Raw genomic sequence first — 22,658 nt, 5'->3', positions numbered from 1 at the left:
CCCACACTTCAATGGTTGTTACACTGTTCCTAACTGTTTTCCACTCTGTGGGAGTAAAATCCAAGTAGTGTTCTTCACAACAATGACACCAAATAGTATAAAACCAGTTAAGAAGAAAAAGTACAACAGATAAATTCAATCTTTTAAGACCCCAAAACATTCATGTTCAGTTTTAAGTGCTCATACCCATCCATATAATCATTTGCTCTCTGTTCGGCAGCAACTGCTTTTTCATCTGGCTTGCCAACCCTTTCCAAGAAGCACAGTGCTGGGTCTGCCCTGATAGTGTTGTATTTTTCATAACCTATAAAGGAAAAAAAAGCGGCACAAATTCACTTTCAGAGGGAGCTGTAAAAAACTGACTGTAGGCTGTTTATTCTGAGGGGTGGGGAAGTGCATGTGCAGTCATCCGTATTACTCACCGTGTTTAAAAACTCCAATGAGAAGGGATTTATCTGCTTCTGCATCCCACCACTCGGCAGGAACTTCAGAGTGATCTGGCTCAGGGACCCAAACATCAATTTCACTATGGAGAATCACCAACAGCACAGCAACATCAGTAACATTCAGAGGAAGAAATACATCTTCATCTTCTCTTTGTACATCCCTACTTTCTGTGGGATTTTTAGACTTCTCTCTTCAAGCTTTCTGAATCAAATTAAAACTTTCCATCTACCACAAGCTCCCATAGCAGCGATTATGAATTTCCAAATGGCAATACTTCCATTAAAAAAAAAAATGAATGGAATGTGCAGCACATGACTAAGAGCATGCATAAAGAGGCACGAAAACCCCGCCAATTAGAAAGCAAAGCATATAATTCTTTCACTCATTTTTTCAGCCTATTTGACTTAAATTATTTTACTTTGTATAGCCAGACTCCTAAATAGGAACTAGAACTTCCACATGACAAGTTTCTCCAAAGCATTTAGTAAACAGAGAGCAACCAAAACACACTTCTCACAGGCTAAGCATACAAATATTTGGTTTTAACATTTCTTATTTAGGTCTAGGAAGTTATCTGAATTTTCCTTTGATAGTTTACATTTAAAGTAAACAAGCAAAAAACCTCTTTATAGTTCACCTGGCATCAACTCCATTAAACACCTTTTGGCATTCATTACCAATGACTTCTTGTTTTAAGTAATACAGCATTCTTACTCGAAGCAAGACCCTAAACAAAGAAGAAAAAATACAAATATTAGCAATCTACAAGCTCTCAATAGTTGTGGTTGGTTTTGTCTTCTGTAGCATCACAAAGCTTTCAAATCATTTTCCTAAAACATCCTTCAGTTATAAGGAGATAAACTTCCAATTTAAGTCACCTAACACTTGGTATTGTGATCACTTTCACGAATCATTTCATTGCAAACATACTTTCAAATCCCAGACAAAGACCAGGGCCAGCAGAACACTCCTCACTCACTCCATAAAATACTGCTAGGAACAAACTGCTCTTTCCATTCTCCTCCTGAGATGATTCCCTTTGGAAGAACCAAGCGGGCTGACAAGGAGGAGCTTTCACACGACCTTCTCATTCCTGCTCACTTAGAATTTGGCGCATGACCGCAATGGCTCCTCCATGCTTTATCTCAATTCTTCACTACAGCTGTATGACATTTTCAAGTAGAGTCTGACAAGTTTTGCTACAGAAGAATGATTTCTCTAAAACAAGCTCGTTCATGGTTAGGAACGAGCTTTAAGCAAGCTCGTAGCTCTGATTCTCAGAGCACAGAAAACACGCCACGTTTCTGTTCCTTTGCCAGGTGCTCCCAAACTCCTCAGTCTTTTGGCTGCTACAAGGCCCCTCAAGCCTTTAAAGTCTTCTGGGACAATGAGGAATTAAAAGAAAAAGGAATCTTTACATGAACATTGAAAGACATTTCACGCTTCAGCTACTGCTTACTTGTTGCAATGGTGTTTTATGTGCTTTTTGTATCCTTCGTCTTGCAACAGATGTTCTGGATTGTATTTTCGAAGCCATTCTGCTTTGTGTATATCAAAAGTGCTAGCCTGGGTCTTCACTTTTTTTCCTTTTCTCCCTCTAGGCACAGGGGCTGATAAGCCTATATAATTCAAAATATAATACAGTAACAGCAACAGGTAGGTATAGATCCCCATGACACCTAACAGTTCCTATACGCTACACCAGCATTGTGACGTGCGTTGCAGAAAAACTACCAGCATCACAGCCTCTGGAGATGAGGTATTTTTCTCTTTTGTCTCTTAGAGCATCTCTGGGCTACATTTCACCAGCTAAGGACACAGCACAAGGGGAAAGAAAGGAGCGTGTATTGTCACCGACCATGAAACAGAAGAGGTTCTTATGAACAGAGATGAAAGGCAAGCTCATGCAGAGAACAGCAGGCCATTCAGGTGAGCCATCAGACACAAAGCCAAGCAGAAATGACACTTCTTTTCCCACCACTTGAAATGTGTATCTGGAATAAATTCTATTTGTTTCAAGTAGGAGGCATTCAGAGAGAATTTTTAGCTGTTTTATCCCAGTACCACAGGCATGCATATACAAAGCTATTTAACTACAGAAACACACGAGCCCTTACCAAGGTGATTCTGTAACTCCCGTGTTTGCCCATCCTCCGTCGGGGTAATGAGATCCCATATAAAACTTTTGATTTTCTCATCCCCTCTGTAGTGAACAAGACAATAGGCCAATAGAGCTCGGCAAATGATCTCCACGTCGTGTTCATTCAGCTGCCTCTTGAAGCGACCATGGGACAAAATCTCTCTCCATCGGCCCCACCTGGTCCAGAGTGAAACACAAATGAGCACTTGGAAGTGAAATCCTTGGAGAGCCTGTACATTTTTGGTACAGAAGGGACGTTCTCTGTAAAATATAGTCAGCTTTCCACTTGTTTCCTTCAGCTGAAGTTACGGAGTGGAAATAAAAAAGCAACACTTGCAACAAAACTGCATCTGTTTAAGACAGATTTTTAAACAAACCTTGCCTGTTTAAAAAAAAGCACAGATGATTACTTAAGGGTTTTAAGACACAAAACTGGTAGAAACTCATATCGATAAAAAAACATTGTCATTTATCTTACAAGGTGGGTGACAGAAAACCTAAGATTTTATTTCCAAATCAATTTTAGTATGCTTGAAATAACTGGTTAGATTTTCAGTTCCTCTTTGCACCTCCTGGAAGTGCCAGATGTTCTGCAATGACAAACATCAAGTTACCTACCAGGCCTTTATTTCAGATATTTCTTTACACAGTTTTCAGCCTGCCTGCAGCACTTACTGTAATGATTTTTAGTGAGACTACTGCAGAGTCCATGTTAAATGCCTTTGAAGAAAGGTTTTCACCTCTAATGTTTCTTCAACTGCAAGTTGTGAGACGGATTTATACAAGATGCATGATAAATTTACAGAAATTCATACTCTAAATTAATTCTATATATACAAACACACCAGGTTATGGCCAACCTGCCTGGACACCTTCTTGTGTAACCTCATCTGGGTGTTCCTGCTCCAGCAGGGGGACTGGGACTAGATGATCTTTTGAGATCCTTTCTAATCCCTAACATTCTGTGATTCTGTGTAATATAGCTGAAAGTTATTCCATAAATCCAATTTAATGCATGGAAAAAGACTAGTTTTTAAAAACTTCCTAGAATGAAGAAGGACGTGTACAATACCCATAGACCAGCAAGTTTTTTTCCACCCGAAAGCACTCTGTTCTTCCGTAGCCATTGGAACGGTCACAAGGCCGGCGGAGTTTCGGTTTCTCGTCACCTTCGCTCTCCACTTCGGACAACTCTGCCAGCTCGTCCTTCGTGGCGCTGAAGGGCCGGGTTTGCTTCCTAATTCTTGGTGTATCAATAACCAGGCTGTTCTGCAAAATTTCCAACAAACCTTATCAGAATTGGTAAGCTTTTCTTAAGTAGATGGCTTCAGTTCAGAAGCATCCATTTCTATTTAATGTCATTAATAGGTATTTTGTAGAGACATCACAGGAAACACCCATGAAGCAAGTAAAACATTTTGTGGTATTTAAGGCAACAAAACATAGCTTTTATACCATGATACGAGTACATTAAACAACACTGGATATCTCATTCAAACGGAATACTTAGACTACAGTGCAGTCTCGGAGTAAAAAGGGGCACTGAAACGTTTTTAAAACAGGAATGTCTTCAAGTATAGGACACAACTTTCAGTTTTAGCTGAGTAAGAACTACATCCATTTTCTATTTTGCAGGTTCCAGCCCAGGATTTACAGACAGAGAAACAGGGCATTCAGAAAAATTACAGACTTTCAACCATTTGCAGGTCTTTAACAAAAATCCAAGACGCCAAACTCTTTTGGGACAGCAGGGAGCTAGGAAATACTCAAGCTATCAGCAGGCTGATTATCCATGCACCAACTATAGTAACAAGCACAAAACCTCTGATTTACTGAAGTATTAATCAAAAAAGCACAGAAGTCCTACACCTGCTATTTCAGAATTCAACAGCAAGCACATATTTGAAAAATCATGCATTAAAAAAGAGAAGTACTTACTCTACCACTGATAGCATCTATATCTATTTCTGCTTTTTTGGCCCATTTCTGCCAGAAGTTGGGATCATCTAGGGAAATATCAGTCCTGTTTCCAGAGGCAACAAAACTAGCCTGTAATAAATAAACCAAAATCTTACTAACATCATACTTCCAAAGTTTGTGGAGTTTGAACACCTCCATGCTGTGACAACCACATAACTTCATTTCATCAAAATCTCTCAAGCAGCTGTTAAGGCTTCAGAAGTTACTTACAGTGCAAAGCAACTCAAAAGTTCTCCTCCCCCTTAATTTTTTAAAATCAGATCCATAATATATCAGAAAAATCTAATGAACTTTTATGCACCATCAGGAGAGAAGAACATTAAGGAGCAAGATCCTTCTGCTTCGAAGCCTGAATCTAAATTACTTGAATGGAAGAAAATAGAATCTTTTGAAGAGGCTTATCAGCATTTGGGGATTTCATCTCACGCAAAAGTACTCGCTTGAGGGAAATTTCAAAGGAGTGTTTAAACTACCAACAATCAAAGCTTGAGAGCATGGAATAAGCTTAATTTCAGAAGGCATTTTAAAAAAATCCTGATACACTGCTTTTGGGAAAAGAGTAAATACGTCTAAAAATTTTTAACTCTTCTGATAAAAAGACAGTGATGATCATGTTCCTGAATTGGTTTCCTATCTCTTCTTTAGAAGACTATTTCTTATTTAAGCCACAATCAGCGAGATATAAGAGAGCCTAAATATATGTATATTTATAAACAATAAATATACATTTATATTCTTAAGAGTTTGCTGAAGTTTTTTGGGTTGGTTTTGTTTTTTGAATTGCCTCAACTGTATTGGTGAAGTACCCATGTTCCAAGCTCAGTTATACTGCTTGGATTTTTAAAAAAGTATTTATTTAGGTATTTTTTTATTTACCTGAATTTGTATTTGTTCAGATCCATATTGGCACATGCTTTGGAAATTAAGGAGTCCAAGTTTACTTTTTGTTCTGTTCATCCAGTTTTTCAGTGTAGGTTTTTGGATGCTATGGTATTACTGTTTTTCTCTTACCCACCACAAATTAGGAATTGCTGGTCCAATTTTGTCCTAGACTACCACTCCTAAAACCATACGGTCTCAGCCTCCCTCCCCAACATACACATATATAGACTCTCCACTCTCTGCTATTTTAGGAGCATGCCCCACACATAAACAACTTTTTTTAAAGAAATAATAAGCTTCACAACATTCAATTACATTTGCAGCTCTACACTGTCAAAGAACAACTTGTGGCTTCTGCACCTTGGCAAACGTGGAGCCCCTTCCTTCCGACTCAATCGTGATAGTTTTAGTCCTACGCTGCAAAATTTGGTCAATGTCTTCCTCACAGAATTTAGAGCCTTCATCTTCTTCATCCATAATGGCACCATATGCACCTCTTCGAAGCAAGTCTTCTATTTCTTTTTTGGAGAGTTGTTGGATCTGAACAAATAAAATAGGTTTTAGACAGATGAGAAAAAAAAAAATCCCCTAAAGCAATTTCTATTTTTCCTTCCCTTTCGAATATTATTACAACCTAACTGTGCCTTATAATTTATAAGTTTAAAATCTAGGTTATTAAAAGCTAAGGGAAAAGTCTAGTTGCCAGTTGAAATGCTGTGTTATGTAGTTACAGTACACACTTTTGCAGGTATGTGTCTTCATTGTTATGGCTGTTCCCAACACTGTGATGAACATAAGTTAAAAAAAATCACCTGTTAATATTAGATTTATATCTCATATTCAAGTAAGACCTAATGCTAATATGAGAAGATACAAGGAAACACACGGAAACTTTTATCTTTGTTTTAACTTGGACATTATCTACCTTAGACTTTAAAGGCAAGAAAAAGTGCAAGACTTATCAGAGTAACTATGTTTTACATTATATCAAATGCATTGTTAGCCCACATTAGAAAAAAAGTGAAGCAAACAACAGAAATATGGGAGTTTCTGTAATTTAAAATAGTTCCCATGAGATTACAAGAGGAAAGTTGTCTCAAGAAATAAGTCTACATACACCACCGACACTGTTTTCTCTTCCGCTCATACTCTGTAGAACAGCCTTATCCAGCCCCAGTTTCAGACTTGCTCTGTCAAACATCTCTCGCTCGTAGGAGTTGCGCGTTATCAGCCTGTAGACCTTCACTGCTTTGTTCTGACCGATCCGGTGACAACGGGCCTGAGCCTTTCGAAGGGAGAATGACAGCGAGAATTTAGACTTATCTAGAATAGGATAACATTCTTTTAAGAAATTGTTTCTGCTGGGGCACAAATCTCAAAAACAACAGCACAAACTCAAAAGAGAGTCAATACACATTTAAGCAGATGGAGGCTACTGGACATTTTCCACATTGTGAAGTTTTCTAAAAACAGTGTAGTAAATAAAATGCAGATGAATGATCTGTGCTGAAGGCTACTGAATGGTATTTCTCTTGCAGTAACACTAAATAAAAAGAAGCAAGGAGTAAAGGAGTTGCAACCTGAGAATGGATTGCATTTCAGCATCTAATTCCTACATTGGATTAATTCACTGCTTCTGAATACATATTAATTCTCTTCCATACATCATGTTTTAGCTGAACAGCTCTACTTTCATGAACTGTGTCAGTATACACAGAATCTAACCCCTGATTTCATAGTGTCATCAAAATCTGAAGGGTTTTATCAACGGACATAGTTTACCTGAGTTGTGTTTTTAAGAGTAATCAATTTGAAAGAAAATATTAGAACCCAGACAACCCCATATGGCCTCTCCTATTTAAGTGCAAAGTATTAATCAAAAAAGATTAAACATATGTCTGAAAAAACCCTGAACACTGAAAAATTAAGTGTGTTCAAAACAGAGACAATATTCAAAGCGACCCAATTTATAGCAATCAGGTTTGACTTCTAAGGCCTCATTCTTAAAGGAATTTACCTGCAGATCATTTTGAGGATTCCAGTCAGAATCAAAAATTATACATGTATCTGCTGCAGTCAAATTAATGCCCAGACCACCAGCCCTGGTGCAGAGGAGGAAGACAAAGCGATCGGAATCTGGTTTGCTGAACCGGTCAATGGCGGCTTGTCTGAGATTCCCTCGTACTCGCCCATCAATTCGTTCATACAAGTATCTGCAAATTGCCACGGATACACATACACATCAATACAATATTTTTCGTTAATTCAAACGGGGATTAGAACAGATCTCCTGCTTGTGTATTTATTCTTTACAGTGAATAGAAGTGATGCAAAATAACTTTGATTATCAGTGGGTAACACAAGCAGGAATCATGACAGAACTCGTGTCTCTGTAGTACTAACACACATTAGCAGGTCCACACACTGAGCATTTTAAGACAAGTTCTTCTGAACTTTGTCCATTAAAGCAAGTACCTGATTATACATACCAGGAAACACATACTACCACAGCGCTTCTATGCATTAAAACACATCATAACCTCAAGTTCTATGTGGATTTTTCCAGGTTTTTCACACACTACTCTGCTTGGGTCCCTACCCAGGGGCTCAGACACGGGATGGCATATTTTCTGTTATATATCAAATTGTCTGAATGTGTTGGGGGCAACCAAGTAACCAGCAGAAACCAGTACGTGGTGAGCTGTTACCGGACAAACTGCATATTAGTTCTGTCAAGATTAAGAGAAATAGAACAGAAGCAACATGACAGCACCTCTAACAGTCTTCATCAAGGCAGCAGTGACTCCAGGCCTTCCTAAACTAAAACCAGCACACTGAAAAGCCTGAAGTAACACCGTCATTTCTATTACGTTCGATAATTACAAAGACTCCTCTGAAACTTCTGAAATCAAGTGAAATGCTTAGAAAGGGAGCAAATACTTCTGTACACTCCAAATGGAGCAAAATGCTGGATGTGTATCTATCAGTCAAAAGCCTCACAACCGTTTTTCTTCTAATCAGCTCTAAACTGTCACAGCAGCTAATCCGCAGGACCACAGGCGTTCTGGCAGACGGCCATCGCCCACAGCCACCAATTCTGTTCAGCGTTCAGTCTCATCACGCGTGCACTCTACCATTTCTCATCAAACGGTTGCACAGAGCAGGTTTCAGCTTCCACAGGCTTCAGAAGATTCTACCTGCAGCTATGAGGCTCTGGTCTAGATGTTACAACCTTATAGAAAAAGGAATATTTTCTATACTGCACCATAAGTACTACGGTGAAGTTAAAATTAGCCTATTAAAAGAAAATGCGCAAACTGTCGAGCTCTCAGTTCAAATGGCTTTATGAAACAAAAGCATACCAGCACAGAAGTGATCTAAAATTATCAAAAAAAGCTATTAATATAATCCACTAATGATTTTCAGTACACATTCCAGTATCCGTTGCAGGAAAGCTTGACATTATTACTAGTTTTTATGTTTTTACATGTTAACTCTGTATTACTAGGTAGTTCACTGACATATACGCACTTCAAAGCAGTACGTACATTCCAACAAATGGACTATTAAAACAAACAGAACTATGCCTTCTTATAGCTTTCCAGGTTGATACAGCAACTACTGATTGCAAGCAAGTTTAAGGTTAGGTTTTAGGTGCTAAGGCTTTATTCCGTCAGGTGCTTAAATAAGCTCCTAGTTTCCATGGAGTCAACAGTGTAATCAAAGGGTGCTATTAATGTGACAGCAAAAGGTGATCTAAGGAGCTGCTGTATGGCTGGGCTGGCACTTCAGTTCTGCTGCACATTCAGAGCAGTAATCACTTAGGAAAGATAGGAAGCACATTTTTATTTTTACATAAATAGCAAACCTCCAGTTGTTTACTATTTTGTACTTACACTCTGTTGGGGGTAAGGAGCTGCATCACCCTATCTGGGCCAAGTTCAACACCATGTAAATAAAGAGCACATTCTAGGCTTACTGAGGTTTGGATGAGCAACTCTGAACTTGAACTTACTCGATTTCTGACAGGCAATGTATAAACAGTACACACATACAAGAATGTTTAATAAAAGAGGCAATAAACTGAAGGCATGTGGTTTACTTGAGCACATCTCTTTAGCAGTTCTCTGATATTTTTCATTTGGTGGTGAATAAACGCTAAGCCATCACAGAACACAGCAAGTTACATATGCTGTAATCATTAACCCTGCACTACCATTCAAAGATACATCCACTGAGATCAAGGAGACAGAACATGCAGTATCTTACCTTTTATGTATAAGGTAATCCTCCAAAATATCCAGGCAGCGAACCATTTGAGAGAAGATAAGGACCTTGTGGCCTCCAGCTTTCATTTTTGGAAGAAGTTTATCAATAAGAACCAATTTCCCAGCAGACTGGATCATTGCTTGCAGATGGAAGTCAGGAGCACTTGGGCTGTATGTTTCTTTAAACTCTCCAAGGATTTTCTCTTCAGCACCTATCAAAGAACAGATTTCTGTATCTATAGTATAGGTGTTGCTACAAATACCTCTAAATACATACCAGACTAAGTTACTAAAATCAGTGCTTGTATTCCAAATATCCCCCATTAGGCACTGCTGGAGACAGAATAAAGCTCTGGATGGGCCTCAAGCCTTCGAGGAACACCTATTTCTATGCTCTTTGAAAATAAGTCTTAGGTTTTTAAGCAGAACGTCACAGAAACAACACCTGGAATGAGGCAAAACTCCCCTTAAAAACAGCATTTTGCAGCCCCACTATGACTGAAATCATAGTAAAAACTTTAAGAGCTTTATGTGTACTTTCTTCCAAACAGGAAAAACCTCCAAGTTAGTTACAAATAAGTGAGAAAAGCCATGAGGACGGATACAGACCACATCTCCTGCCAGAACCTAGTTTTCAGCTAGTCCTTATCATGTATTTACCTTTGATGAGATAAGGGTGATTACAACACTTTCTGAGTTCCATCATAGTGTTAACCAGGTTGGGCACATTTGCTTGTCCTGCTCCTTTGGATAAGAAAGCAAAATTTTTCTCCAGAATGGCTCGATAATATTTCTTCTGAATGTTAGTTAGTTCTACTTCAATTATAGTTTCCTCCTTCGGAGCCAGTTTTTTTTCTACATCTTCCTTCAATCGTCTGAGCATCATGGGTTTCAGGATAGCTTGCAGTTTCTGAACCTAAATTAAACACAACAACCTTGTTGGAACATGAAAAAGTAACAGTGCAGTTTAATAAAGAAACAAAAATTAACTCCATATCACTATTTTTTTCCAACACTTGTATAAAATGTGTTCCATAGGGGATATGCCTTTATTTTTAACCCCAAATTACTAAATAATTTTTAATGTGCTCCAAGACCAATAAATTAATATCTTTTTAGCACTTGGTTACAAAGGTGCTGCCAATGAAGTCGGTAAATTTCAATTTTTATTCTTACTACTTATTTGCCCAATTTATAAAACTGACCCTAAAAAATAAAACCAACTCTTTTAACATAAAATATCACACTTCACTAATTTCTACTGACAAAAGAACTCACAGGTGCTCCATGGGGAGAGAAGGGGAGGGTGGGAAGCCACAACAGTTACTATCCAAAATGAAGTTTTTCCTTCAACGAAGCCACTTCTACACACTGAAGCTCAACATGAACTTAATACAACATGTAATACCTGTTCCTCTGTTTTAAGGTCTCCAAATTCTTGCATGAACGTAGATTCAGCAGGAAAACGCAAAGGTTCAAGGAAATGAAGGAGGCTGAATAGTTCTTCTACCGTGTTCTGCAGAGGGGTACCCGTCAACAGCACTTTATGCTCCTATAAGAGAGAACAAAACTCACATGACCTCATGTGCACACATCTGCACATTCTTCTGTGTTAAGTCTGAGTGTCACAACCTGAAAATACCAGTTCTGTGTACCACAATACAGAGAAACAGATTTATGAAGGAACAACAAATATCTTCTACCAGCTTTTCTTTAAATTCTGTCTTCCTGTATCTTTAATGGAGAAATGACTGAACACATCAACTTTTGCCTGTAACATTCACACATGTATCATCCTCTCTCTCCATAGTGGGGAAAATAAACGCTGAGCATGGATCAGAAAGCAAATACCATGACTTCTGAGAACACGGAGCAACAAGTGTATCCAAGTTAATAACCGAAGTCAAAACCCAGTGCCAAACAAGTCACGGTACATCTTGTAGCAATGCACCAGAAGCCTCCAGATCTGTGTAACAGCTTTTTAAAAATCTTGCACTACAGAAAATAAAACCTTAACTACAGGACTAGATGATAATTCTGTTTTAAACACTACTACTTGCTTGCTTCTAGTGTTAAATAACCTGTTTAAAATACTTTCTAGGTTTTTAAACATTAATTACTGCACAAAAACTCTAATTTAATTACCAAGCAAATTTAAAATGAGATCATCTTCATAAGCAAAACTACAGAATAATATCACTGGAAATAGATTCTGCTTGCAGTTAGAACTTGCCACATTTTGTTTGATGAAAAACATACCAGCATCAGCTACAAAAATTACATTACATTTGAAAAGCATATTGGGAACAGACATCTCCTGAGAAAACGCTGCTTGAGAGGTGTTTTTTGGCAGGTAAAACACCTTTGTGATTTATTATCATACTGTACTTAGCTAGAATCAACCCCCAAAGTGAAATATAATTACTCACAAGGTTCATTAATTTCAGTCCTTCCAAGAGTTTGCAATTTTTGTTCTTCAGTCTGTGAGCTTCATCAATAATAACACACCGCCACTCAATTGCATTTAACTCTGGACACCCACCAAGAATCATTTCAAAAGTTGTGATGATGGCTTGGAATCTGTAGGTACCTCGAACGATACGTCCCTAGAGATTCATCAACACACAGCATTTGTTACATTACCTGGAATCTATTCAATGTAAAGATTTTGTTGCTGAAATTTTAATCAAGAGCTAGCTAGACATCAGATTTGACATTATAAGTTGTTTTATCATCCCATTCACATTTATTACATCTCTATAACTCTCTAATATTAATGAGTAATTATCCATAACTACAAATCCAATATTGTCTAACCAACACTAAAATTTTAATGACTTAAATTACAGATAAAACCATCTAATAAACCTGCTTCAGAAAGTGCCTGTGGATATCGCATTTTTAACCCTGCGAAAATCTGAAAGACTGACAGGAGAAACACTACAGTCAGTCAATCAATCCAAATATATGATGGCAATACATCTAGCACTCATACAGTAAGTAATTAAAATATCACTTGCGAACTAAATGGACACTTTTTATTCAGCTTACTCTACTCCATTTGTCTGACAAAGATCATATGTAATGTAAGGCCCTCAATAAGCCAGTATACAATAACTTGCTAGAGAAACAACATGTAATTTTAATGTTTAGCACTACTTAAAAAAATTTTCAGCCTTCTCCATTTTGTAGAAATACCACGATAAATTAAAAATTGTTTATTTACGCAGAATATATACAAAAGGCAAAGAACCCCGCTTTTAAAATAGTCAGATTTCAAGTTTTTTTCATGTCATTTAATGTGAAGTATTTCAGACAGAAAAGCAAACTGTACACAGACAATGCTGGTTTACACTGGGAAAAGGAAATCAGCAGCTACTTAAAGGTAACACAGAGCTCCATCGGCTGTATTTTTGTTCTCCCTGCTCTTCAGATTCAGGACTCAACTGCCACCATCTGTGTACACTTTCATCTCCACATGAGTATCAGCGTCACCTCCATTCAACTGCAAAATTACTCAGCGTGCTGAAACAACATTCATCCTGCTGCAATCGCCCTCACCAAATTCACTCAGTAAGCATATGTTAAAGATTCTGATATGCAAAAAAGCTTAAAAACCACGTCATCGGATGTAAAATTACTTCCACTAAGACAGAGGCACGGATAATGTAAAGTCAGGTTTTCATTACTATGGGGAAGTTATTGCACAGAAGTGACCTTACGCTACCTGGGAGTCCCTGAAGTACATCTCGTACTGCTGGATCATCTGCCTGCTGATCATGCTGCCGTGATACACCACGACGTTCAGGTCGGTCCACGTGCGGAATTCTCTTTCCCAGTTTGCGATAGTGGAAAGTGGAGCTATGATCAGGAATGGGCCCCTTATCCCAGCCAGGAGGATCTCGTACAGGAACGTAATCGACTGAATGGTTTTGCCGAGACCCATTTCATCTGCTAAAATGCAATTTCGCCTGAAAGTAAAACGTATTTATTTGTTATTGGCATCAAAGAAAGTATGTCAAAGCTGTTGCTCAAATAGACAGTTTATAAAAACAATGCTCAAATATACCGGTTTAAAACAACAGGCAAAAAATGAGGCACTGTAAAAGATGCCTGTAAACGGTCCTTGGTTATAGTGAAAGAATGAACTCAGTACACAAAACCACAAGCTTCCAGTCATGCTTAGCACTGGTAGAGCCAGAGAATGGAATGTTCTGTGAAGTTCTCCTAGAAAAGTATTCCAGAAGTATTATTTTGGGACTATACCTGCCCTAATTAAGGGAATTCAAATTAATCATATTTCCTACATGTACACTCACCTTGACAAAACTGCTGGAAATTAACGACGATTCCCTAAAAGCCACAGAAGGAAAGCAGCCCAAGTACACCCAGGTACAAAGAGTGCATTACAGTATCACTAATTTCCCCTCATTTCCAAACCCAAGAACAGATGCACGCAACCAAATCACTGCGTGAAGCACCACCAGTGCTCAGCCTCAGCCACACACTCCAGCCCTTCACTGTTCGCACAGACCGTTATGGGCTTGGCTGAGAATTCAAACAAAATGTTCTTTTGCACGTCATGAAACTGAATAGTAAAATGGTGTGTGTGCTTGTGCTCTGCTCGCTGACATGACCTCTATAAAGGATGGGCAACTGGTATTTTGGAAATCAGCCAGCAGGAAGATTTGGGAACCGAAATCCAACTTAGATACAGAGAAAATTTATTCTTCTGGAAAAAATTCTTGAAAGTGATTACATTCCCATGAATACATCATAGCATTAGTGAAAAGTTAAACTTAGCTTACAATATAGAAAAGTGAATTATTTACGGGCCTTATTTTTGAACAGAGGTAACTTTATCTGAAATACATACTAATTCTAGAACTTATTTTGAAAGACACAAGTGTTCCCTGGTTGTTCCAAAAATTCAGAAAGCTTGTTCTTTGGTAGAAGTTGCTTTTTAATGTCCTCATAGCCATTGAAAATTTATTTTCAGTTATGTTAGTTTTATTCTTCTAAGATTTGTTTTATTGATATTTGTTTGGATAAAAACATATTTGTACACCCAATGGAAGATAATTTTTGTTTTGCAGTTACACCCTTTTTGTTATAAGCAGCGAAATTTGATTAAACCTGTATTCATCTCTAGCGACAGTGATTCACTCTGTATGGTTTAAAATTTACATTAAAAAAAAAGCATTCCATCCATATACCTATTGTACCAGTTGAACAGGAGCCAGTTAAGTCCTTCCAGTTGGTATTCCCTGAGCTGATTGCCGTTTTTGTATTCCCTGGATTGTTCTATCTTCTTCCAGGCATTTGGAGGCGGTCGGTCCTTTAAGGGAAAGATCAATACGTGTGCAAGGTGGTACACGCTTTATGTTTCCCAAGCATTTTAACCCATTATTTCCTGAGTGTAATTATTCAACCTTAAAACTAGGAAGACGCCATTTTTAACATTAGTAGCTAATTACTAGTCTGTGGAAACCTGAAATTTGTGTTTTATTTGTCTATATAAATTAACACCTTCCCCTTTCTCTTCAGCTCCTGCCCTGACCACTGCTGATGGCTCCACTGCACGAATAGCCAGCTCAGGAATACAAAAAAGCAGATTTGTGAGAGGTTTAGTTCCTTGAATCCATCTCACCAAGGGATCAAAGATGGTATCAGCATACACAAGACCACGATACAAAGGACTTTACAAAACAGACTGTAACAGCATCAAGGTCTATCATCTTCATGTCCCTAGCAAGCTAAAGGAAAGCTGAGAGGCTGTGTGCGTGTGTGTGTGTGTATGTATCTATACACACACACACACACACACTAGTTCCCAAGCCTGGAGACTCAAGAGGTTGGCCATCAGCTTAGCAGGCAACTTAGGACAGAAACCTTGAAGTTTTTGACTAATGCTAGGTAGGATTCCAGCAAAAAACACTCTCTTTGGAGAGTGTCTGGATCGCAATGTGAACTAACACAATCAAGCAAAATATTTTTAGTCACAGCTTTTCTGATCAGCTGTAAACTTTTTTTTTTCCAAAAAAAAAAAAACCCCAAACCTTTTTCAGTATTTCTAAAAGCTGACATTCACTCCAGACTCATGTGGTCTTATCTGGCAGCTCTGGATTTTAGATTTTGATTTGCTCTCTCTTTGTTGCCACCTGGCAGCAGGTCTCGGTCCCACAGCAGCCATCTGGCCACCCCCACACCAGCCACGCTCCTCTCATTTAAATAAATACTACAGAAATGAACTAAATATAATATGAAGACATTAATCATGACTACCGTCATTATCGGTAGATGGAAAAACCATTAAAACAAAACAAAGCTTAAATTAATACACTGTGCGTATTCAGTTACGTAAGGTAACTAAGTTAAAACAAGTGTTGTATTACACCACACAGGACACATCTTCCTCCAACAATGACATGCAGGACTTTAAACAGAACTATTTTGTTTCCTTCTGGCTCTATGAGACAGAAGACTGGTAATTTAAATATATAACACACTTCCTTATTACATGTATTTTTCTTCCTTTCAGCGAGCCCTTTATGACTAGAAGAAAAATCAAAGCAGGAAGTAATTAGGGAATCTGCCTGACAGATCTCTGTTTGCCCATTTCCTCCACTGCTGCAGCACGAGACTTGACTGTTTGTTATATATGTATGTTTATCCTGTTTTCTCATCTCAATGGTGTTTCGATTCTATGATAGCCACTTTAAATGTGTTGCTCATCACTCAGTCAAAAGCTCAGAAAGTTTTTCATCTTTTTTCCTAAACAATTGTTTTCTTTTTTAACCAAGTAACAAGTTACATGAGGCTATTTATCTAAGTCTACTCCAAAATATTATTCTTCGCTAACAAGGCTCACAGGTCCTTTCCACAGAATGTCGATAAGCCTTATGTTTTAACACAACTTTTAAGTTGGGAAAATCAAACCCAATTTGCCAAGACAGACAAGTAAATTAGATATAATGTTACCAATCTCCTTGAATCAGGCCTGGAAGCTTGCAGTTGTTCAAATTCTTCTATTTTTGCTTGATCTACATCTTCTTTCAGCTCCCACGTACTGTCTTCGTACGGCAACGAACACCATTTTACTAAATAGTAAATAACAGGCTGCAGAAGAAAATTCTGAATGTTACCAGCTTTTAATTCAGTGTACAGACTGCTAATATGCCTTACTATTTGAGCAGCTAACTGCTGGAAACCACAAAATCACTTTTTTTTAATACAATTTTAAAGATGATCTGTGTAGGTTCTTGTTATCTACCTTCTTATCCTTGGCTTCTCATGCTCTGCCACTTGCTGTATAGCCCCTGGAGTACCTTCCAACCCCACTGACCCACAAAGTCAGTTTTAGGTAAGATAAATTACTACATTGGTGGAAATGGCGTGGAGAGAACCAATTAACTACAGATGTGCTACACAGAACATCTCCTCCACTCTCCAAACCAGGCCTCCTAAGCCTAAAACAGCTTGAGAAAGTTCCTAAAACTGAGGTCTTACCAACAAAATAGAAAGTTTTAGGGGTCTGCTGGCTGACACATACATGAATTTACGAGAAGTCTCAAAATATGGAACCAAAGCAGGTTATTTCATTCAGATTTGTCCAGATAAAGAAAGAAACTGGGGGAAAGAAATACTTATCACAACACCACATTTTTTTCTAGAAGTGTAGTAATGCTGCTGCATACAACGAGAAGTTGTTTTAACTCCCAACCCTGCTTTAGGAAGACTGGGAAATCACTGTGTGGAAGCCTGTTCATTTTGCTCCCTAGAAACACCAAAAAGAATCACAGCTATTCCAACCGACCTAATCAACAACTTTTCCAGCCTTTATTCTCATCTCACGTTTTTGTTTTGCAAGAGTTTTCCAGGAAAGGTACTTAAAAAAGAGTTTTGATAAACACAGGTAGCCAGTGGACCTTGCCCTCTAAAGCCAAGGGACAGAGTTAGAACACAGGGAACCTCCACACCCTGACGACTTGTGCTTTTTGCAGCATTTACCTCTTGTCACTTCCAGAGACAGGACACGGCATCAGCCTTTTGTCAGAACTCACAAGGCAAATGCCAAACCTCACATTTATGTCAGTAACTAGCTAAGCTTTGTCTACTATGACTTACTAATACTAATAAATATACATGCCTTGGCACTCTGATTTCTATTTCAAAATACATGGCTAGCATAGGAAATTAGAAGATTGTCATGTAGTATTACTGTAGCTTAAAATTAAGTATTACTGAAGCTTAAAATCATTAAGGTGTTACTCTGAAATGTCCTGAAATTGCAATCATCAAACGCTACACAGAGGTTCATCTTCTTGACTTGCTTTAAGATATATTTACCTCACCAGTGTCCTTGTCTTCACAAAGTGATACTTCTAATACCCGGTCTACTTCAACATAGTCAGGATTAAAAGGTTCTTCTTCCATCTGCAACGCAAGATAAAAAAGATCAGTAAAGAGACAAAAAAAAACCTAGGCTAAGATTTGCTCTCATCATACACAAAATGAATTTAGCAGCTGAAAACTACTGTGGCTTTTGCGAACACCTAACATAATCCTTCCCTCCTTACTACTTTAAAGCAGTTATCCAAACGATCCCAATTTTAAACCAGGCCAAGTCATGTTAGTTCAGCAGCTCCAGAAGACTTGCTCTTCAAAGTACATTAAACAACCAGCTTGCTGCTGCAACCAAAAACCCAACCCTAATGGGAAAGTGGTACTTCTCCACACTCAGCTGTTCTATTTCAAAGCAAAATATTGATCCAAATTCTACAAGGAAAAAAAAAAGCTTTTTTAATTGTGTATTTCATACTCACATCTGCAAAAAAGTGAGCTCTTTGTGCTTGCCTTAGTTTGAATCGTTTTATTTTCTGCTGGATTCTTTTATCCTTTAAAAGCTGTTGTTCTGTGGCCCACTCACAGTGGAGATATGAGCTAAGAGAACAGAGATTAACACATTAGTGAAAGGAAAAGCAGTTAAAATCATGGTTTATAAACCAAAAATTCACTCAAAAAAAGAACTTTTCATCATTTAAGACAGAATTCACTGTAAAGATCAAAGATTTATTCCTCCAAATTATCATATTACTGCATCCAGTTAAGGCAATGAGGAGGAGCACCTGGGGGCGCTGGTGGATGAGAAGCTCAACACAATCTGGCAACGTGCACCTGCAGCCCAGAAAGCCAACCATGTCCCAGACTGCATCAGAAGCGTGGGCAGCAGGCAGAGGGAGGGGATTCTGCTCTTCTGCTCTGGTGAGACCGCCCTGCAGGGCTGCATCCAGCTCTGGGGACCCCAACGTAAGAGGGACGGGTCCCTGCTGGTGCAATTCCACAGGAGGCCATGCAGACGCTCAGAGGCTGGAGCACCACTGCAACGAAGATGGGCTGAGAGTTGGGGTGTTCAGCCTGAAGGAGAAAAGCTCTGGGGAGACCTTATAGCAGCCTCCAGTACTTAAAGGGACCTACCAGAAAGCTGGAGAGGGACTTTTTACAAGGGCATGTAGTGATAGGACGAGGTGTGATGGCTTTAAACCAGAAAAGGGGAAATTTGGATTAGATATAAGGAAGAAATTCCTCCCCATGAGGGTGGTGAGTTCTGGCCCAGGCTGCCCAGAGCAGCTGTGGATGCCCCATCCCTGGAGTGGTCAAGGGCAGGTTGGACGGGGCTCTGAGCAACCTGGGCTGCTGGAAGGTGTCCCTGCCCATGGCAGGGGTGGAACTGGGTGAGCTTTAAGGTCCCTTCCAACCCAAACCATCCTCTGATATGCTAAGAAATAAAGAGCAGCTATTGTTGGGTACTGATTCTAAAATGAAAAAAAAAGCTGAACAGTCTTGAGAAACATGTGAATCCAGAGTCTCGAAAAAATCACAGTTATGAGCAAGAATGTAATGAAAATACTCAAATATGTAAAATGAAAAATGTGCTTGCCTTTTCAACATAAAGAACTGAGTAATGACAAGAGATGCATGCAATCTGAAGTAGGAAAATACGGAAAAAATTATCTTTTTTATTTCCTGCTTGTGATGTAAAACCGTTTCTATTACTAGAAGTGTTTTTCTTCTTAAAACAGTAAGACCGACTCCTACATCAACTTCTCCTACATGTATGACACTGTAAATCTCATCTAGGTTCACAAAAAAGCTCCGATTTAAATTCATGAAATTAAAATCAGCCTCAGACATGTAGCCCCTGCTGAATTTAATAAACGTATCTTTCCTAAAAATTCTGTTCTTTTGGCAATAATGGCTATCAGCTTATTCATCAGTGCTGGTTTCACAACACCGATTATTTTAAAATTATTACTAACAATATAATACAGATTCTTAGCAATTTTAAGATCAGATTCGTAAAGAAAAATCTCAAAAGATGACAGTATCTGGCTATAAGTAATCTTCAAACAATACAAAACTTCAGTACATGAATATGATACTTATAATTTCAGTCAACACATCCAAAGAAACAACTTTAATACTTACTAGTTCTTGTATTTTACAAAAAACTCTTCTGTTTCCACAGTCATCCCAGCAGATATCTAGAAAAGGAAATTAAGGGGAAATGTAAAATGGTGGATAAAACCCCTTTTTTCAGATAAGCAACTTTATTCCATGACAATCACTTACTTCTTTCTTTGTTACCCTGGAGGATAAGATTTTGTCTACAATCGCTGCATCTTCTTCACTTGGGTTTTCCTACAAATGCAAGAAAACAACAACATTATATATATTGCAGTAAACGCCCTCTTTTCAAACTCACCAGGCTTAAAACCTTCAAACACCAGTTGCTTGTTAGAAGATCAACAATAAAGGCAAATTTGCCCTCTAACTGTAGCAATCTCTTTAATAGTCCAGGAGTAAAATTTAAAATCCAGGTTTATAATTGGAGTGAAACACACACAAAAGTACAGTAAGTCTGGCACTTCCAAAGAGCATCAGATGCAATGCTCACCTGCCAAAGACACTTATTCTGCAAGCAATGGTGATACTGATGCTTCCCAGACACAGACTCACTGAGAATGCCCTCGAGTAGATCTGACCAGTGGACATACCCAGAATTTCGTTATACAGATACGGAGAAATAAGAAACTCTGGCACACAGGTTAAAGAAAAAAAAAAGAAAACAAAACCAACGCAGCATGTGTCAAGCTCTGTTTAATAGATTTTCTCTCACCACAGATAAGAACCACACTGTGGAATGAGGCAGACAAGGTCGTGCCTGGGAATTCCAGCAGCGCTGAGGTGTGACACAGATCCGGGATTACTCAGCTCTCCAAGGCTGATGCTGGAGTTCCAGAGATAAAGAGCCAATCTTTAAAGGTCAGTTCTGATAAAAAGTCACCTTCCCTCTTGTCTGATTTGTTCCCAATCACACTATTACTCTACCTCCCTTACAACTCTGTCACTCCTTCAAACAGCTCACAAACATTTTTTCCTGTTTCTTTCCTGACACTATTTACCCAGAAGGGCTCAACAGTTTGAGTACCAGAGCTGGCACAAGTTAAGCAGTGAAGTGTAAACCAGAGGGGAGGGAGGGGTCTCCTTTTGAAAAATCTCAGTAAGCAGAAGACCCTGCAGGTTCAAATAATTTTATACTTTTGAAAGTCATAATAATATTAGCACACAGCTTTTTCACATGCCTACGCTGCATAACCCATTATTGGAGATATACCCACCCTTAGTCTTGTCCATAACTTCAGTTAAGTTGATGAATGTTTATAATAGAAAAAAAAAAAAACAGTAACAAGCCATTTCTTCCAGTTTTCAAGATCCTAGCAAGACATCATATTAAATAAGATATGGCTTAGAAATAATAGTGTATGCCTTCCAAGTTATGAGTTTTATTTACTGAACCCCTTGAGACAGTTGGGAAGTTTCTTTTACAGACCCAGCAGGTTTTTACTCACCACAAATAACTGCAAAGGCTGCTCAGCAGGTAAAGGGGCAGAATTCTTTTTGATTTTCACAGAAACTTTTGCTTCTTCTTCCGATTGTTTCCCTTCTCCTTCTTCAGCGTATTTTTTCCTTTTAACTTGACGATTGGATCTTCTCTTCTGCACGCATGAGAATAAAAACAGAGGTTTTACCAAAACCTCCCTTTAACATGAATGGCAAGTTTTGGGACATTCACTAATTCTTTAGCTATATGGAAAACCAAAGGTCAACACTTGATAGAAAACATGAAGCATGTAAATCACAGAGGGCTGGAAGTAGCCATACACTGTTTTCGACCTATTAAATTACTTTTTCTATTTCATATAAACATTTGATACTTTTTAGAGTTCAAAAGCAAACACGGGGAACAAATCTGCTACATAACAGATCTCCCATAAGCATCTGTATTTCAACAGCAATTTCATAACGCAGTATCACAGCCATGTGTTACAGTCCAATTCAGAAAGCTGAGTAAAAGATACAAAATACGCTCAAGTGTCTCTATTAAACAGCGCTACCCAAAAAATTATGAAGATTTTCATTAGCTCAGATTGCTGATGAAGTCTGATTTCATGGCTAATAAAGTTCGTTGCTCTGTTAATGTTTTTGTTTCCTCCTCCACCTTCATCAAGCTTGTATAACAGCAGCATTTTGCTTACTTTGTGTGTTCTCTCTCTAATCTTCCACTCTTGCTTCTGCAAGAATCTGAGGACAACAAGCTCCAGCCAGAAAAACAGCGTTCAGCCTAAGAAAATAATTGCTTCTCATTCACTGTTTAAGTTCCAAATCCTTAGATTATTAGGTTATAGCACATCCTTTCCACTCCTCAGTACAAATATGAGACACTGCACATTTAACCACAAGATTAATTTGTAAATCCACAGGATAAAGAAAGATCGAAAGAATCAAACTAGCCAGGTAACACTTGAAAACACTGCAGCCTGCTTTCGAGAATGGAGCATCACAAAAATAACACCTGCAAAGTAAAACTGTTGCTATAA

At 38.4% G+C, this 22,658-nt stretch overlaps 1 protein-coding gene across 13 annotated transcripts in view; it reads right to left on the bottom strand.

Annotated features, from left to right (window-relative positions):
• CHD9 (chromodomain helicase DNA binding protein 9) overlaps window positions 1–22,658 on the bottom strand; it is a 92,517-nt gene that overhangs the window by 18,733 nt on the left and 51,126 nt on the right. For all 13 annotated transcript variants that reach the window (XM_071814476.1, XM_065848706.2, XM_071814471.1 and 10 more), the window contains 22 exons: window positions 21,630–21,776; window positions 20,350–20,418; window positions 20,206–20,261; window positions 18,543–18,660; window positions 18,067–18,153; window positions 16,699–16,836; window positions 14,934–15,055; window positions 13,445–13,688; window positions 12,147–12,323; window positions 11,126–11,269; window positions 10,378–10,633; window positions 9,719–9,929; window positions 7,467–7,662; window positions 6,567–6,734; window positions 5,810–5,989; window positions 4,526–4,636; window positions 3,660–3,856; window positions 2,565–2,764; window positions 1,907–2,066; window positions 1,085–1,174; window positions 423–526; window positions 187–304 (listed from right to left, as the gene is read on the bottom strand). In XM_071814476.1, coding sequence (XP_071670577.1) covers window positions 187–304; window positions 423–526; window positions 1,085–1,174; window positions 1,907–2,066; window positions 2,565–2,764; window positions 3,660–3,856; window positions 4,526–4,636; window positions 5,810–5,989; window positions 6,567–6,734; window positions 7,467–7,662; window positions 9,719–9,929; window positions 10,378–10,633; window positions 11,126–11,269; window positions 12,147–12,323; window positions 13,445–13,688; window positions 14,934–15,055; window positions 16,699–16,836; window positions 18,067–18,153; window positions 18,543–18,660; window positions 20,206–20,261; window positions 20,350–20,418; window positions 21,630–21,776 — 3,293 coding nt within the window. The remainder of the gene's footprint in view (window positions 1–186; window positions 305–422; window positions 527–1,084; window positions 1,175–1,906; window positions 2,067–2,564; window positions 2,765–3,659; window positions 3,857–4,525; window positions 4,637–5,809; window positions 5,990–6,566; window positions 6,735–7,466; window positions 7,663–9,718; window positions 9,930–10,377; window positions 10,634–11,125; window positions 11,270–12,146; window positions 12,324–13,444; window positions 13,689–14,933; window positions 15,056–16,698; window positions 16,837–18,066; window positions 18,154–18,542; window positions 18,661–20,205; window positions 20,262–20,349; window positions 20,419–21,629; window positions 21,777–22,658) is intronic.

This window comes from Patagioenas fasciata, chromosome 13 (genome assembly GCF_037038585.1).
Source record: "Patagioenas fasciata isolate bPatFas1 chromosome 13, bPatFas1.hap1, whole genome shotgun sequence".
Taxonomy (NCBI): domain Eukaryota; kingdom Metazoa; phylum Chordata; class Aves; order Columbiformes; family Columbidae; genus Patagioenas; species Patagioenas fasciata.
The sequence above is the reverse complement of the archived record's forward strand: the minus strand, read 5'-3'. Positions and strand labels throughout refer to the sequence as shown.